Genomic DNA, 19,502 nt, shown 5'->3' on the forward strand with positions numbered 1-19,502 from the left:
CTTTACATTGAGGGTGGTGAGGTACTGGAACAGGTTGCCCAGAGAAGTTGTGGATGCCCCATCCCTGGAGGTGTTCAAGGCCAGGTTTGATGAGGCTTTGGGCAACCTGGTGTAGTGGAGGATTTCCCTGCCCATGGCAGGGAGGTTGGAACTAGATGATCTTTGAGGTCCTTTCCAACCCAAACCATTCTATGATTCTATGATTTAATTTATTACAGTGTGTACTCTTCATAAAACATTTTGCTAAAGCAAGATTAAAGAAGACAAAGTGATGAATCGTACTACATAGAATACAGTTCAGCTAAATCATCAGATTTCCCCTTTGCATGGAAGGGGAAGTTTTAAATTGGTCATAGGACCACCAAAGTGATAAGAAAGAACAGATGATTTACTGGTTGTATGGAAGAGTTCCTGCCATTGATTCTGTGGATTAAAAAGTAAATAAATAAAAATCCAAGTGCTAGAATTAATCATCTGAAAAATGATTACACTACTAACTTACAGTGAAGTTCTCTTAAACCAAAACACACACATGCTGTGAGCTATAAGCATTTTTGTGCTTTTATTGATGGAAAACTAAAGAAGTTCAAAAAAACTGGAAGTACTAAACTAGGCAGTTAACAGAAGCAACAGTCAGCCAGGTGTTGATCCTATAGTAAAGAGAGAATTTAATAAAGAAAGAGAAATACTCTTAGTGCTCATGCGCATTGCTTCAGAGAGATATCCTTGACAGGGGCAGGTGCTCCCAGCACACACAGAATCCTCAGAGACAAGTTAGTATAGCAACAGGATTCTGTACTGCAAACGGGTGGAATAACAACTTCGCCGGGAGTGTTGTACATTTATAGTATTTTTATGAAGTCACAATCCATACAGTCACCTTACAGATGAAATATCAGGTGATTTATGCTAATGACAGAGTAACTACATACACTTGGTCAAGCAGCATTTAATACTTTGAAAAATCTAGATGGTGACTTTTCTGGGAAGTGGTTTCAAATTACAAGGATCCGACACATTCAAAAGTAAGGGAAGAGGCTACTGTTACAGGGAGAGATGAATGGCCTGGGCATATCGTCATGCTCCTACTCAAAAGTCTTATACATCTTTCTTTCTGCCTCCAGAAACCAAAAAAATCAAAGTTTAACATCTGCAGAATGACAGACTGGCTTAAAAACGAACAGCTCAGAAGGCCTTTACGCTGGATTTTTTTGGGAGGTCATCACTTCAGCAGGAGTTCAGTACCACAGTACAACAAAAATTGATTAATACAATAATGGCAAATTTAAGAGATGAAGTTAACATCACAGGGAAAAGTAATCTTGACTTAGTTGTCTTCACAGTAGCCCCACCATATAAAATGCAGTATTTAGCTCTAAGACTGTCATCTTCAGAAGTATAACTGACTTAAAATGTTGAAGGTGGAACAAAAAACTTTGCACTTCAGATCTCAAACTGGACATACTGAACCTTGAAACCAGATGCTAACTAAACTGCAAAAACCATTAAATATTACAAACATCTGTTATAACAGAGAAGGCTGTGGACACATCGCTTGGAGTCATTTTAAAAAATAATTAGATTGCTGTTTATGCTTTTTATGCTTTCACATATTTTCAAAGAGAAATTTTATAGCCTAGATGACAGTAGTATAAGAGTCCAGTCACACTTCATGACTTTACTTGCATCTGGTTTTTCATTTTGTGAATGAACCCTCCACCATTTTTCTATACTACCTTCACATAAGAAGCCTGTGCTATCTTTAGCATTCTTAACTTCTACAGCTACACATCAACATTCTGATTATAACCATACTGCATGCTTCAATCCTAGACATTAGAGAGTTCACACCATGACCACAACAAAAGTGAGAGGGATCTGGATACACCAGAAGCCTGAATCACTACAGCAATTAACACTTTGTATCTAAACTTTACTCAGTCTTCCCCCTAGCGCTTGGAAGATTTTTACGCTGTCCCCAGGGTAGGCTGGCAAACTTGTTTTTTGGAAGAATTGATATGTTAATATTATGCCACAGCACAGAGTGAAGTAGGATTTTTTTTCTACCTGCTGAGATCATAAGAGTATTTAATCTAATCCTCTGACATCAGTTGACAGCTTTGTCCCCCTGTTCTATGCCAGGTTTAGTAAGAATTACTTTGGCTTACTCTAGAGGGTATAATTTCAATACTAAAATGTGGATGAAACCTCAATGCCACATGTTGTAGAAGAAATGATTCTCTGTTTTCAAGTTCTACGGGGGCATACTACCACTCTGAATGCAGTGAGAAACCATGGCTGAATGTGCTTTTAATGTTAGATGGCACTAGGAGGAAGTAATAACTAAACAGAAGTTTTCATAGGTGTGCTGACTTGTAGTTACCACACTGCAGTGCAAAACTGTCAGGTCGCTACAACCTCTAACCTCTTAACAGCCAATCTGTTTACAACAGCAGTCACTCAATTTACACTGGCAGATTTGAACAATGGCTGCAACTAAGAGAAATTCAGAAGTTAAACTGCCATTTGAGTAGAAGACTTTATTCATGTCAATAAAACCACAAGTTATTTCATAAAAATGTACTGTAAAGCATAAGAATATATGGTACTTTTTAACCAGAAGACACACTAAGGAAAGCGACTGTCTGGAAACAGACACATATGTTGCAAAAAAGGGTTCAAGTAGGGACTTGCTCCAGAAAGTTAGAATCATGATTTATAAGTAGTATCCGATGTTAAAAAAACACCAAGAAATAAAGCTCATTACTCGAAAATGGTCATATAGATAAGAGTTTCAGCACTAAATCTCTTTCATTTGTAGTTTCAAACCTTTATACAATTAAATTGACAGTTTCTGAGCAAAGATGAAGTCTGCTGAATTGCATGTTAGTTTGAATACGGACACTGTTTAATCACAGCCACAAAGCACGACCTGCCACGTTTCATCATGCTTCTGTTAACACAGCTTGATGTTAGGAACTAAATGATAAAGAAGGCAAAAACACCGATTCAGTGTCACCTTACCCCAGGCTTCTGTCCTCACTGAGTAACCCATCTCCATGTATCAGAAGACACAGAGAGCATTAGAACTTAATCTTTAAACTCTGAGTAGCGTTTGTTTTCAATATCTATTAATGAGCTCTTAGGATTTTAAGAAAAAGATTGATTATAAAGAACTAAAAAGAACATAATGGATGAAGTTTTTCTAGATGCATTATTTATATTTCATTATTCCTTTTGACTCGCTGTATTTTAGGACTGTCAGTTTAATTTAAAATAAAAGTCTTTTTAAGGATCTCATTTATTTTGGAACAGACTTGCATTAGTCTGGGAACTAGGGGATCTGATGGGGTCAATACATGGTCAGAGCCCTGTTACTTCAAGCAAAGATGAACAGAGAATGGTTTCACCAAGGGCTGGAAAAAACCCTCTTGCTGTGTTCCTGCCCACCCTGCAATGCATGGGTTTGGCTTTTTCATACAGAATTTGAAGTCCCTGTCATGGCTAGATGTGTTAAGGGTTAAGATCCATTTAGCGTTTTGACTCACTTTTTCAGTAAATAAGGACTTTCCCATATTTTCAGTAATAGATCATTTTGAATATTGTACAATATACAAACAGATCAAGATAGGTATTATCCTCCAAACTTCCAAAAACTTAATTAATAGAACCTCACGGCCAGTTTCCTTCTATTACAAACAATTTTTGAGGGATCTGAAGAATAACTTGGAGAAAATATTTGAATCGTAGCACTGATTATGAGGCTGTACCTCATGTTAGTTCAAGGAATAGAGCATGCAGTATACATTCAAATAGCAAACAGTTACAATGGACAAAACACAACAAACAAAACATTGAAGTACGTAAGAGAAGAAAGCGACTTGATACATGTTGTTAGCAATATTAAAATATCAATGGAGCTCACACTTTTTGGTTACAATTGGAAAAAATGCATTAAGAAATTGTTGAAAAGTAAGGTTTATCTTTCAGTTTTAATATACTTGCAGTTAATTTCCTAAGGACAAAGAAATAAGTCTTAATAATAAGGTTCTGGGTTTTTTTTAATTGTATCTTTTTATGATCATCAACATTACCATTAGGCAAAAATCTTCTGAAACCAACCATGCAAGCAAAAACTTTTACTCCAAGAAATTTGCCCAAATAAAGGAAATGAAGGGTAGAGCACTTTGAATTCTGTTCTTAAGTTTATTGTACAAACTGATTTTAATACAAAGCTTTACACAAATAAAATCAGAATATACTTAAATATAGTAATTCTGTTATACAGAACCCTTAAGGTGCTAGCTAAGAAGGAGAATGAAAAACCGTAAGGGGATATTCACACTGCAACTTTTAGATATCTAACCCTTATTGTACTACAAGGAGAAAGGGTTAAGCTTCTTCCAAGCAACAATTCAGACCATTTGGGCTTGGATACATTCTTCATAAAGATCTAACAAGTGTAAAATTAGTCACCTAAAGCCTGAAGGTACAAACATACTAATACACCTTGGTGTATTTTTATAACCTGTGCTAAATTTTCTCATAAAGTTTGTGTTTTAGTTCTAGTCAGAAGCTCATAATGTTGATTTCATATCCTAGCTCTTTAGTTCAAATCTCAAGCATCTGACAAGAAAAAGAGAACAGCCCAGAAAAGACACCGAACTCTGCATTTGTCTTTCCAGAGTCCTCAAAATTGCAGATGCTATTAAAGAGTTGCAACACTGAATCCAGTCGTGGAAGAGAGAGTCATCTTGTAAGACCACTTTTGAAGGAATCTTGAGGACCAAGTGGGCAGGGTGAGGTAACACCTGGGATACTAGATTTAACAGCAAGATTGATCCAAAGAGTGCCTATGGTCAATAAAAATCAGTTTATCACCAAACACCTGAATTCCAAGAATGAGTTCTCTCAAATGCCTCTCAATGACAGTAGTCAGGGATTGCCTGAAAAAGTGGCTGACATTAAGAACTGTGAAGGTATAGCACCTCTAAATAGGAGCAGAAAAGGCAACTTGGTCTGGAACCTGAGGACTGTTCCTCAGCTGTAGTTGCCTTATGCCTTTTGTGATGACAACCAAAATTAAAAAAAAAAAAAAAAAAAAAAGCGCATTTGTTTGGAGTTTGCCAGACCAGTGGAAGGATCTCATTACAATTCTAACTAAATTTGTGGAGCATTTGAAACTGGAAAAATATTTATCAGGTAAGTCTGTTCAGTAAATTTCACTCATTAATGTGTTCAGATGGGCAAAGGTACTACTGTCAACATCTTATCTTGTATTAACACACAATAAGCCACAAAAAAAAGTGATTAAATTTTGAAGTTGCACATTAAGATTTGATCTCCTTTACAAAATATCCTTTCCAAATAAGACTGCATGTGATCAATGATTATACCAGGATACAAACCGCTTTAGCTAAGTGTCTTTATGGAATATCATTGCTCATATCTTACACTTAGGCCTAAATTCAAGAAGTTATGAATAAGAAGAAATTTCAAAAATAAATGAATAAAGTAAACTGAAAGTTAACCCTTCCTTACCAGCAGGAATTATGCCAATCCTTATATTGCACTGGACTAACGGTGCTTTGGGATTATTTTGGTCTATGCCAGAGTCCTTCTGCATTCTTCCAATGAGACCATGCATCACTTCACTGAACATGCCGTCCCCACCAACACAAACAACACTGCCAGGAAACACAAATTAGAATGCACACTAACAGTCAATAAACAACACGGCAAGTGTTCTACTTAGGGCATGCACTGGGCACATCAAAAATAGTTGTTCTATTCTCCTCTTCCATTTTTACAGAATATAGTAGCCCACAGTGAACTTGGCAATTAACAAAAGGCAGAAAAAAAATTTCAAGCTACAGAACTGCAAATGCACCTATACATGTGTGTAATGTTAGAAAAAAATTTTGGAATGCAACCTAAAAAAAAAACCAAACAACCTTTATCCTCCATCACTGTATGCAGTCAGACAAGTATCAGTGGAAATTCACTATACAAGAAAAACACTCAACAGGACTGTACATACAGTTTTCTAAGTAAACAAAATGGAAATAGGGTACCTTTACTAAAAGGGGAAAAGTAAGTTAATATTTGTGGTTTCAGGCAGAAGTATATTTTACACTATTAGTTTAATAGGGATATACATTATATGAAAGGACAAAAACAACAGCAAGGTGCATGCAAGCATGCTCTTCTGGACATGCCAAGAGCCCATCAAAGAGAAGTCAGGTATATCTGCGTAACCATTCATAATGAAACACAGACCTCTAAATGTTGCCAGAAGCAAAACTTTGTTTTGCACACTTAATTCAGGTCAGAGCTGGTGCAGCAGCAGCTACACAAATCCTCAGTATGTTAAAGCTTAGCAGAGAGTCCACAGTCAAGCAAATACTAGGAAGTAAAAGACTTTTACAGTAGTATACATTTCATACACAATAATAAATTACACTCCCTGAACTCTAAAAGTATAAACGTTATTTAACTGAAAAACTAATTCAAATACACTTTAAAGGAACCCATGACAAATCCAAAGTTATGCATGTAGTCCCCAGCATACACGCTTAGGAATGTTTACTGTTATCTATAGCAATCATTTCCAACGGATAAACTAACACTTACTCTTCCACATAGTCAGTAACAGATATTGCAGAATGAGCATTAATTTCATAGCACAAGTTAGTTTGTTTAATTTATAAGTATTGATGATTTAAATTTACTTGTTATTTTCAGCAGAAGGAAAGCTTGAAAAAAAACAGTCATTTTTTCATGAATCTAGAGGGCAGTGTTAAAAAAATACGCTGTCCAATTCTAAGTCAAGACCTAAAAGACTGGAAGAGAAAGATGTTTGGTTTTCATTTTTAGAATTAATTTCTCTTCTCATAGCTTAACTACATTATTCCTTAACTTTAGCCTGTCTCTTCTTTCTCTGCAGACTCTAAGACTTAAAGAGGTTAAGTGGACAAAAGTTTCCATGTCAGTTCAGGTCAATGTTGTCTCAGTAGTGTTCTTTGTTTGTAACAAATACTACATGGAGGCTAAGAAATGACTATTTTAGGAATGTCTATACCTATCAAGGGCAAATAGTGACAGATAAAGAAGTTCACATGCACAATACTAGCATGATAAAATTCACTGCAAACATCAGGTGACTAACGTAGGAGTCACACACGTGAAGGCCTCTAGTGAAGAACTACTGTAAGAGACATCTTCTCACAGTGATTCTTACATTTTGGGTTTATTTTTCTAATGGACTAGTATTTCACTTTTTAGACAGATGATAACAGTAAACTACATATGCTAAAGGACTTCAGGAGAAGAAAGTCCACAAGATAAATGAGTTTAAAAAAAAAAAAATATGGTCCCTTCTAATCTCAACCATTCTGTGAACTAATTCAAGAACTAGGAAAAAAACAACTGGAAACAGTTTTAACAAAGGCTTGTGCAACAGGCATATGGATAAGGAAGCATGGTGATTCATTCATGTCAGACATTCTAAACATGGTCATTACTGGCACAATACTACAGCATGCTCTAGTTCTGCACAATGATGTGCAAAAACCTGCTGTATTGTAACTGAACAAATATTGTAAGCAACTGTCTTTAAAGAGAAGCTGTTCTATTACTGAACTGTTAGATTAGTACATTCATCGTTAAGGAATTCTTATACGGAGAAATGGGAAGAACAAACAGGAAACATGCACAAGAGGTTTAAATAAGCTGTCTCAAGTAAATACACCTGGAAAGCAGTGAAGCAGTTACTAAGAATCCTGTGTCTAGTTCCAAAATTAGAGGCATGGTTTTGCCAAATAGGGAATCTAGAGATTAAATAAAGAATCTCCTCACTGAACGAAGGGAAAGCCACTTATCAGAAACAATCTAAGAGGACATGTGAACAACAATTAGGTGCAGGAATCCAAAGCAGCTTTTCCTGTATGTGAGAAGAGTCAAACTTGAAGAAATATACGCATTTATGTGGTTCAAGTCTTCCATATAAGCACACAACCTGCTATTTAAAAAAGTAGTATTAATACAAGAACTCCTTCCTAACACACCACAGAAAGAGACTTGTATGTGATGGACAAAAATCAGGCTTAGAAAGACAGGCTGCAGTTCCCAAGCTAACTGCCATTAAGGCCCAGCCTGGGAATAGAAGAATCATGAGATTCTCAAATGATGCAGTTCTCTGGCCAATTGTTTAGCTCAGTCATGTTACAGAGAGAAAAACCAAAAAACCTCACCAAAGCAATAAAAAAAAATAAATGTCTACAATAAGAGATTGTTTGAATCTGCCAAAACCAGTTCAGGCACCACTACAATTGATCACTTCCACTTGTAAAAAGCAATTTGCTAGGAGTGGACATGGGCTCACTTACTTCCCTTTTCTGCTCTGTACTGGAATTTCAACCATCGGTATTATCTATTTCACTTCAGTCAAATGAAAAGGAAAAAAACTTAACTAAGTTTTTCCAGGATCCCAGTTTCCCTTCCTTGCACTTCTGCAAAACTAAGAAGAATCTCAGTATAGTTGAAACTGCTTATTTAAAGTCAACACATTTTAAAGCAGGTGAAGTCTAGAAACTCGACCCGTGAATGTAGTTTCTTACTACCATAATTTGTCAACATCATGCCCTCACTCGACCTATACAATGCATATAGATCTGCATATTTCCACTCATGTAACTTGTTTCATGTCATGAACTGGAAACTGGAATTACTAGCTTATTTATTAAAATATTCTGCTTCTACATCAGATTTAATAATGGAATGCAATTTCATCATTCCGTTAAGTCTTCTTTTAAAACAGTAATTTCACAACAGAACAAACACAAATAAAGTCAAATGATGCAGCCATTATTTGAACAGTCCTACATAGCAAGAGGAACTATCTGAAATGTTTCTAAACAGTTCATGGTTTTTACACACAGGCTGAATGCTACTGATGCAGTGTTCTGGACTCAACGTATATGTCAAGATCACCTGTACCACAAAACATTTCAGAGTAGCTTTCAAGCTATCGCAGAATGCTCAACTTCTGGATGAGCAGAAGTAATCTTACATTTACCTTTTGAACACAAATTTCATGCAAACATTGTTATACTACACTTGAACATATTGTGTGTTGAATGGGTTTACCAAAACAGTTCAGTTTTTCCTTTGACACTCCTAAATGTGGATCTCCAAGGAAAGGAACTTGCCCCAGAACTCTCAGCTGTTGCAATAAACATATTAGCAATGAAAGCTACTATTTTAAATTGGAGACAAGGACAGATTACAGAATATATCAGCTAGAAAAGAGAAAAAAAAAAAAAAGCAAGTGAAACTACTTACCCATCGTATTTATTAATATTAACTTCAAATAAATTGTCCTTCGCATGGTTAGCATGTTCAGTTACTATGAATAAACACACACATTAAAAATTACTATTATAAAAATACTATTATAAAATGGTATATAAGAGACAATTATAAAAGTGTTATTATTAATTCATTAATAACCATGATTCTATTACCAATGTGACCATAAAACAATCTGCCCATGAAATGCGTTTCAAAAGATTTTATGGTGAGGAAAGAATTGAAAAAGACATACACTGCAGTATACACGGAAAAATATTTCACTAAAAATTTGTGCTAATGAACAATTGGTTTTAACAGTAAAACTGAAATAGAGGAGAAAGACAGTATCTTTTAAATGAAGAGATCAAATAGCTCAGAAGTACAAGAAGTTTTAATTTAGTAAGCAGAAAATTGATACAAGTTCACCATTTATCTGGCTACCCAGATTTTAATTAGAAAACATTCTCTCTCTACCATGTAGTTTCATTTCCTTAGCAAGAAAAGGTAAGTAACAGAAAGAACATAAGCTACTCAGAGATGTTTCAAAGAGTTCATATTGTGTTTATTAAGAAAATATTCATTACTCACTAACAACATCAGTGGAGATAGAAGCCAGATTGAACAGTGGAGCAACTTTCTGTTCATAAATCCTCTTCCCTTGTCGTTTTCCTCCGTACGGATTAATATAAACAAGTAACTGCTTTGGTCTAGACTCTGCAGAAGGAAAATATAGTACACTGCTTATGTACACAAAACAAAAACTTCAACAAGCTATACAAAAACCAAACTTGTAAACATCAAAGTGAACACAGCTTACAAGACTTTTACAACTCTGTATTAACTCTTGTAACTCTAACTCTTTGATAAAGAGCTATAAAAACCTGCTTCAACTATCCTCTTTATTATACTGAGGATCCTGACAGTATTGAACAAATTGGTAATAAGACAGCACGTGAAATTCATAATCATTTCATCCGACTCCATGTCTCACATTCTTATGCATATTATTCTCACAGTACCTTCCCACTAAACGACGTTAGTATCACAGGCACATGAGACAAAAGAAAAACCAAGGGCAGCACTAGGAAAGGCACTTGTCAGTGAAGTATACATAGAAATACTTTCACATTAATTTATTTAAACAATGTTCTTGCTTTGGTAACATAGTTAAAATGCATTTCCTTTCAGTGATAAAGACACAATAACAATACCTCACAAAACCACACACTGCACAGCAAGAGTTTGCTCTGTAGAGTAACCCCTTCCCCCTAGAAAACACCTTTGATAACACCATCTCAAGTTTCTTCAAATAGTTATGGATTTACATTGGTGGTGTCAAACAATTATTCAATCCCTGTACTAACAGACACACAAAACAGTAATGCCTGCTGCACCTAGAGAGCCTTCCTTTTTTTGTATAGAGCACAAAGACCTGTTGTAACATTCGTGCTTCCTCAGATGGCATTCTAAATTATTATTTTAAAAGAAAAGAATAAACAGAGTTATTAGACTGGTGCACTTGCACAATAAATCCACCCAAGCTAGACTGTTTGAATGGTTTAAAGCTGCCACATACCCAAAGCACCACTCATCCTTTGTGAGAATCTGTTACCTTTTCTGAAATTGTTTGCTACCCATAGAATGAACACCTGCACTCAGAGATGACTGCCCAGGCCACATCTCTCACAGCTGTAGTGAATGGATGCACAAAACTCATTTTTTAAAAGATTTTATTGGAAGCCAGATACCTCAATGTGTAACATAGACAAAAGAGAAACACGACGCATGCTTCCAATGCCTGTTCAGAAGAACATTATTTGTTAAATATCCATTTCAATTCTGTGAGCCTTAAGTACTTCCTTGAGTCACATCATAAGTGTACTTGTGTCCAATCTCTTCTCTGGCTCTGTCAGATCGAGCTCAGACTTACGCTGTAGATAGCTTATCTCCAGTCCTGCCTTCAGCCCTATCTCCTGCTGCTCCTGTCTGGCATTCCCCTGGATGGACCTGATTATCTCATCTGGGCTGTAAATGGGTCCTGCTGCTATCTCCATCCCTGTTCTGCCCAGATAGAGTGGGACTGCACCCCGGTCGGTGAAGGGCACTGCCTGTGCTGAGGTCATCCTTGACTTCCCATCTGTCACAGAGTTGCTCTGCTCCTGCTGCCCCCTGACATCTATCAGGATATCTCTTTCAGGAATAACTCTTGCAAACTACTTTTAGCCTTTCAAGAAGCAGATGTTCGAAAGTTCTAGAAATGATTAACATGAACTCTTACTACCCAAGGCATGCTGCTGGTGAGAGAGAGTGGAAAGGTGAGACAGACTCACAAAAAGCCACCCATAAATCTAACAATTGCTACAGATCTCTAGAGTACCTCAAATCTCTGAGCTTGCATCTGCCCTTTACTTTCTCCAAAGCTACAGTCATTTAAAGCTTCTGCTAAGCTTCTAATATGTTCTTATTTTGTGAATATAACTTACATCTGGGCAAAATTATGAAAAACTTACAGTCCTCACTGATTAGAGTAAAACACTCAGTACAACTTAGTGAAGATACAAGAAGCAAAAGTAGTTATAAGAAGAACAAGACACTTCAACTCTCAGCTCCCTCAACTTTTGAGCATAAGCTGGTTTGAAGAGATCAAAAAAGTAGATATATCAAAATAATCTTAATTGACATACGCGCCTGCAAAATGATGCTGCAAATGTCAGTCGTTTAGTCAAACTTACTCTGCATTTCAAGTAATTCTTTCAGTGCCTGTATCCACTGATTACACAAATGCTCATCAACACACCAAAACGTCACATCACTGCACCGCCAGCGGTGATTTCGGGCTTTTTTCACATAATACACTATTTAAACAACAACAACAACAAAAAAAAAAAAGAAGGAAAAAGAAGAGGTATAATGAAACAGGTCTGTGAAATGACAACTGCATTTCAAAGAGATCTCAAAAATATCTGCTGTTTGAAAAAAGTGATAATTAACCCCCACTACACATTTCTACAAACAACAGAAGCATTCAGAGTGTGAACAGAACATTTGCAGAAAGTCAAAAAAAAAACATAAATGAAAATATTTGTTCTAGGTCATTACTTTATAGCAGATACCCAAATAAAAACTATTTTCCATAAACTGTTTATAGACATACAAAAGTTCACTGAGCTTATGTATTATTTTATCCATGTCTACATAACATAAAATGCCGTAAGCTTAGGAGGATAAATCAAACTCTCACATCAGCTCCCATGTAACCAACAGGATGAATTTAACTTCATAAAGCTGAAATTTGAGAAAAAAGATTTAGAATTTTCCTGTACACTACGAACGGAGCTGGTGAAACAAGTAGCACCCTTACCCTTCCATCTACAGCATTGCCTATCATTGTTACTGAAGGACTAAATGTGAGGAAAATACTCCACAACATAAAGTTTTCGCTTGGGAGCAATCACATTTGCCCCAGCTTTGCAGCACAGAAGTCACTACTCTTTCCCCAAAACAGACAGAAGTTTTTTTCTGGCACTTTGTTTTAAGAATGCAGTCAATAACACAAAGAACCTTTACACGTCCACATTCTGATGTTTAGGGATAATTTAAAAAAAACCCGAACATTTAGGATTCATTTTTCTGGCCTCTCGCAATTCTCAAGTCGAGTAGAAGAAATCAAGTGTTCTGCTGCAGAGTCATTCAGCAGCAGAAATGTAAGACATTATTTAGGACTTCATTAAACAACCAAGCACAGCATGTGTTCTTAAAGGAAGGGTTTTATTTTTCAAAACAAGGATCTTCAAATGTAAACTGGCAGATTTTTAGTGTGTTTTTTGCTTGTTCGTTTGTTTTTGTGGGGTTTTTGATTGGTTTGTTGTTTGTTTGGGGTTTTTTTTAAAGTATCATTTTATTTTAAAAAAAATTCCTAAGATTCCTTTTGAGTCTGCCCTAAAGTACTTCTAACAAAGCAATTAGCACAAGCATTCTGAGACCGAATTTGCCTTACCTGTGAAAGCATGTGGCTTTGCCATTTTTTGCCATTTGCCAATATTACGCTGTTTCTTGTTAAGTTCAGTTTCTTCTACAGCAATGATCTCAGAGGTTGGTACAAAACAGTTTTCTGTATGAACACAACATCTTACACATTAAAATCTTTGAACAGCACCAGAATGCTTATTTCTACACATAATATGACAAAGATATACAGTTAGAGTAGCTGATCAGTAAGCACAACCAAGAGCACAAGTAGAAATCTGCTGAATGTTCTCAATTTCCTTTTGCCTTTAGTCAAAGCACATAATCCACAACCACCTATGAACTACTTCCAAATAATGTTTTAAATGTCTACGATTTCTCAGAAAATTAGGTATTCTGAGCACAAAAACACTTTTGTATGAAGCCAAAATCCAGCAATGTTGATTTCAGAGTAATGAAATTGCCCCTTCAATGACCTCTGGTCCAGATATTTGACAGTGAATAGCACAAGCTATTTCAAAGAACGTGCAACTAAATCCAGTGCAGAGAGACCACAGAGGCTATTTGTTATTCTCAAGTAAGTAGTTGGCTTATGAAAGAAAGGCATTCATATGAATTCTTAAGACTTTAAATCCCACTAAGCTTTTAAACTTCAGGATCTTCCAAGAAGGAAATTCTAGATGTTATGTTTATGTACCATTAAGCATTTTTCCCTTGTATCAACTTCAGAACTATTGTTTTTCAGAATTAAAGGCCTCTTGCTCTTAACACTATGAAAGAATTTCTTCCACCCTCACTCTCTTTTCTGATAGTCCCTCAACGCCTTCTCAGACTTCTTAACTCCTGTCAAATGGAGTATTTGTCTCATTTTCATTACTGATTTCAAAATTTCTCTGCTTTTACTTTATCTAAAAAATAAAATTAAGTGGAACTGAAAATGCGTTTTGTATTTATGTACAAGCAAGCACTCTGTGTATATATACACACACATATAAAATACTTAATTATGTAAGATCATATTACTACACCTATTATATAAGAGATTATATTATTACAATATATTTGTTTCTTTCATATGTAGATAGACATATAGAGAAATATAAAGAGATATTAAACACATAAAATACAAACACTAATACTGTTGTTACTGTTACTTGTTTTTTTATCTTTACAGGTGTTTTAGTATTTGACTAGATTTATATTCCTTTAGGGATTTTATCTTACCAGAGGTTTTTATCATGACTCCAAAGAAATGTAGCCTCTAAACTTTACACTGAGATCTTTCAGGAATCCGGCTGCATTTGAATGTTTTAACTACTTTATTTATGTTTTAACTACTATATTTACTATATTTAAGGCATGATGAGGAAATGCAGCAGTCACAGAATGTCTTTATAAAGATACAACAGCGAAGATGAAATCACTAAAAACATTTCACATATATAGATATCATATGTATACATGTAACACTATCTCAAGAATTTAATATTGGATAGTAACAGTTAACTGACCTTCCTGACATTCAGAGAAAAGATCCGTTAGGGGATCTCAGTATGATTATCCACCTATCCATTTATCCAAGGGAAAAAAAAACAGAACAGAGATAGAATGATAAATTAAGGGAAGGGAGCATGTTCTTGAACCTTTCTTTCCCAGAAATGCTTTTTACTCTCATTTTTCTACTGGCTATGCCACCTATCCATATACCAGAATATGAAAGTAAGCTTCTTGCATTTATGAAGACTGCACTTAAGCAGTAACTCCATTTGTTGTTGCTCACAGATATGCTGCAAAACTGACAAACTACACTTAGATCAAAATTTGTATGACAATGCTCTAATGAACATTTTGGGAAATAGTTCTACATGTTGGATATTTATTAGCACGTGTCGTGGTTTAACTCTGGCCAGCAACTAAGCCCCACACAGCCGCTCGCTCCTCCCCCTGGTGGGATGGGGGAGAGAATCAGAAGAGTAAAAGTGAGAAAACTCACAGGTTGAGATAAAGATAGTTTAATAGGCAAAGAAAAAGTTGCACACACAAGCAAAGCAAAACAAAGAATTCATTCAGGGCTCCATCATATGTAACGGTTACTTGAGAACACAAATGCCACCACTCCAAACGTCCTTCCCTTCTTTTCTCTTCTCACAGCTTTACATGCTAAGCATGATGTCATATGGCATGAAATATCCCCTTGGCCAGTTTGGGCCAGCTGTCCTGGCCATGTTCCCTCCCATCTTCTTGTGCACCTGGCAGAAGATGGGAAGCTGAAAGTCCTTGACTGCTTACCAACAACTAAACACATCAGTGTAGTATCAGTATTCTTCTCACACTAAACCCAAACCAGCACTATACAGGCTACCATGAAGAAATTTAACTCTATCCCTGCCAAAACCAGCACAGCACGTATGCTAGGAACAGCAAGAGAAGCCACTGTTTTATTAGGCATTTTCTACATAATAAAGAGAAAGCTGTCCAACTGTACAAATAGCAAACATTAAAAAGCACTTCCAGTTCTTTACCACGAAAAGCATTTCTTTGGAGTACACATTTTAGCACATATTACATAGCTTATATTAACAATCCTAGTCCTTGAAACCACTTCTATTAAGCTCTCCTAATTCCTCAGATGTGTTCTCCCTCTGACAGTCACATGACTGGAAGTTCTGCTTTTCCAGCAAATCTCTTCACAGATGTGGCAAAAAAGCAAAGAGTAAACGTTTCAGTTAAATATGTGCATTTTTTAATCTTAAACCACAAGAGTTACATATCTGAAGAAACAGATTCCTGAAAAACAAAGACAGAAACAAAATAAAGGAACAAAATAAAAGCAAAGAATAGAGTGACCCCACCTTCCTTCTGTAAATCTTTGGGTTTGGTAAAAGTCAGAGAAGTTTCTGATTTATGAATACCAGCTATGCTGATTGTGGCCCTTGGTAACACTTGGCACTTTACAAGCATCAAGCAACTCCACTGCCCTGATAGCATATTCCAATCTTATGGCAGTCAAAACCACATACTACCTAAGACAGTCATTGCAGAGGGCCAGAAAGATGCAAAGCTATCTTGCATACAAACATGTTATTCAGAACATTCCCTACAGCTTATGAAAACAAACCTAAACACAGTGGCATTTGTGTTTGGATAGAGCTCAAGAATTTCTGTCAGTCCAAATATAACTATCACTATTCAACTTAGTATTATACAGTATATTGTTTAATCAGAAAGCAAATCAACTACTTAGTCCCACCCTCCCTCTCCCCTAGAAGGGAGACATTTCCATTGCAAATAAATCAAATAGAGACTTTCAATACAAGCAGCACAACCCTGCTCCTATAAACACAGTGTTCTTATCTGCTACCACTTCATCACCAAAACCTGTCCCATAAAAATAAGTAGAAGACCTGTCCCAACCTCTTTTGAGAGGTCAACACAGTTCACAGAGGTACTAATTATAGTCCTTTCCTGCACCTACTTTTGTAGCATTTACCCTATTGTCAAGTACCACGAACCATTTCTTTCACTGATTTAGCATACCGGTGTTTGCTCATAAAGGCCTTCGCCTTCATGAGTTTCTCCCAAAACATGCAAAATCTTACAGCCACATTAACAAGAAGAAATGGTACTTATACCAGCACTACTAGATCAACATTAATGAAAAACATTGAACTATGGGCTCGGATCATACCAAACAAAAGACTTTTACTTGGCTCAGAACAATATACTCAACCAAGTAGCACACAACAGCTCCTAGACAAAATTCCAGGCAAAATACTGTGACTTTTTCAACATACACATCTAGATTCAACAGGTCGATTTTTTGAGTTTAGAAATACTGAAGTACATATCAAATCTCTTAATCTTAATCTCAAAGATCTTCACACATTTATGTTTCCATGTCTCACTTTGTTCAATGTCTAGCATACATAACATTGAAGACAATGAGCTGTCCATCCAGAGCAGCTGAATGAAGAGGCATGGCAAAAAAACAAAATTAAAATAACAAACAAGACACATGACCCACAGGTGACAGTCTTCCCAGCACACTGGTCATGCCTGTCATCACTCATTCTGGGACCAAGTGTTCTTACAGCCTTAACAGATACTTGTCTTGAAGTGCAAACTGCCAAATCAGCAAAACACCACATCAGATGCACACTACTGTCCCCACATTAAGCAAGCAGGAGAAAAAAAAAAAAAAAAAAACAACACGAGGTAAGCACAATAACAGCAGGCTTGCTTTGTGAAAAACGTAACTGGCAGTTGTGAAGCCTGTTTTCCTGTGCTCAGAAAGGCTTTTTGGTGCATCAACACTGTCTGCCACTCCCACAGAACACTTCCTGAGTTTACAAGCAAACTTGCTCAGAACCTCAGTCAAGATCTGTTCATTCCTCACTGCCAGCGACGCGTCCTCGGGCCAAATTCCTCCCTCAGAAATGCGTTAGCTCGAAGCAACAGCGTAAAAATGTTGCTGATCACAGCATTTGGTTTATTCTTAAAACTCAGCTCGGGCCCATGGATGCAATGGCATTCAGAACTAATTTAAATGATTAGTACACTCTTGTGACTTAAAAACATTGACAACTAAAAAAGCTGGGGTGCAGATTTAAAGAAAAAGTATTTTTTCAGTCACTTTGAAAACTAATCTACTGTTGCAGACTGCATGAACAGTGAGTTATCTTGTCCTAAGTTCAAGCTTTCCCTTCACCTAAAAGTGAGAAAACAAGAATATTTCCCATGAGAAGGTACATTGCATTATACTGATTGCGCACAACAGAAAGCTGTGCCTAGCAAAGACCAGAACAAGAGATGATGGTGCATATGGATATAGAGCAGAATTACACAGAATTCCCCTCCTTGGCATGGGGGTGGGGGAAAGAAAAAAGGTGTCATGACTAAATGATTTAATTCAAAACTGTGGAAGGGTCACAGAAACATCTGAAGGCCATGATCTCACAATATACAGCCATGTATAAAAGAATTGTCTTTTTTTTTTTTTTGAGTAAATATTTTTTTTTTTTTAGTAAATCTTCAGTACAAGGGTGGTAAGACTTCGGAATAAATTGCCCAGAGAAGTTGTGGATGCCCCCTCCCTGGAGGTGTTCAAGGCCAGGTTGGACGGAGCCTTGAGTAGCCTGGTCTAGTTGAGAGGCGTCCCTGCCCATGACAGGGAGGTTGGATTAGATGATCTCTGAGGTCCCTTCCAGCCTATGCCATTCTATGATTAACTATTTTGTAAATTAATAGGCTATATATCAGTTCCAAATAATAGACATACAGTTGCTATTTCACACTGCACATCTGAATTTGAATCAAATCACAGCAATTTGAACTTGGATCAATTTGCACACTTAAATCACAATATTGAAGGTTTTCCCATTGATTTTTTTTTTTAATTTCTAAATTAAATCAACTTAACTAAGAATATTTCAATGGTAAAGCAAGAAATAAGATGCACTTTTTCACCCTAAGGTAAAAAGAGAAAAAAAATACCGAAGAGGTGTATGCTGAAAAACATGTACTGTTTAATGTAGGGTGCATCTATATTTCAATAATGTATCTTCTTCCAGAAGAAGAACATACATTTGAAAGACACAATGCTTTCTATAGCTATTATTCCCCACATCCTGCTGGTTCGATGTAGCCAGTGGAACTGCCTAGAAAAAAAAACACGGTTCAAATTTCTACACATGCCCATTATCAGTTGGCAACGACTGATGAAAAATGACCTTGACTAAGTACACGTCAACACACTAAAGGTTCTGGACAGACCTTGTCCAAGCAGGCCCACCTGCTCAGTACTGTATCTATCAAACCGAGCATTCTTTACAATACACATCAGAATGGCACAGTCTTGTGGACACTAGCACAGTCTTGTGGCTTACTAGCACCGAGGCTTCCTCACGCGGTTGTTTGGAGGGAAAGCTGGAAGAGACACACCAAAGCAGGAGAATTCTGAAGGGAGAACTAGAAGGGTTAAAAGAAAGTGCACACAAGAAGTGAAGGCATGCAGTCTGGTGCCTAGTTTGATCATCGCCTTCATACCTGTACTTTACAATTAAAAAAATCAGAAAAACATCAACAGAATCTCATTCTGCATGATATAAACTTAAGCAACGCTCCTAAAATACTTGTAAGTATATGCTTACAATACACAATCTTCTATAATTTGGTACACAAAGTTT

At 36.5% G+C, this 19,502-nt stretch overlaps 1 protein-coding gene across 1 annotated transcript in view; it reads right to left on the bottom strand.

Moving 5' to 3' along the window:
- LOC147528824 (ceramide kinase-like) overlaps positions 1-19,502 on the bottom strand; it is a 47,037-nt gene that overhangs the window by 21,602 nt on the left and 5,933 nt on the right. Inside the window, exons 2-6 of the mRNA XM_086610559.1 lie at positions 13,349-13,462; positions 12,084-12,206; positions 9,940-10,065; positions 9,343-9,406; positions 5,542-5,687 (exon numbers count right to left, since the gene is read on the bottom strand). Of these exons, the coding sequence (XP_086466685.1) occupies positions 5,542-5,687; positions 9,343-9,406; positions 9,940-10,065; positions 12,084-12,206; positions 13,349-13,462 (573 nt within the window). The remainder of the gene's footprint in view (positions 1-5,541; positions 5,688-9,342; positions 9,407-9,939; positions 10,066-12,083; positions 12,207-13,348; positions 13,463-19,502) is intronic.

This window comes from Tauraco erythrolophus, chromosome 4, assembly GCF_009769465.1.
Source record: "Tauraco erythrolophus isolate bTauEry1 chromosome 4, bTauEry1.pri, whole genome shotgun sequence".
Taxonomy (NCBI): Eukaryota; Metazoa; Chordata; class Aves; order Musophagiformes; family Musophagidae; genus Tauraco; species Tauraco erythrolophus.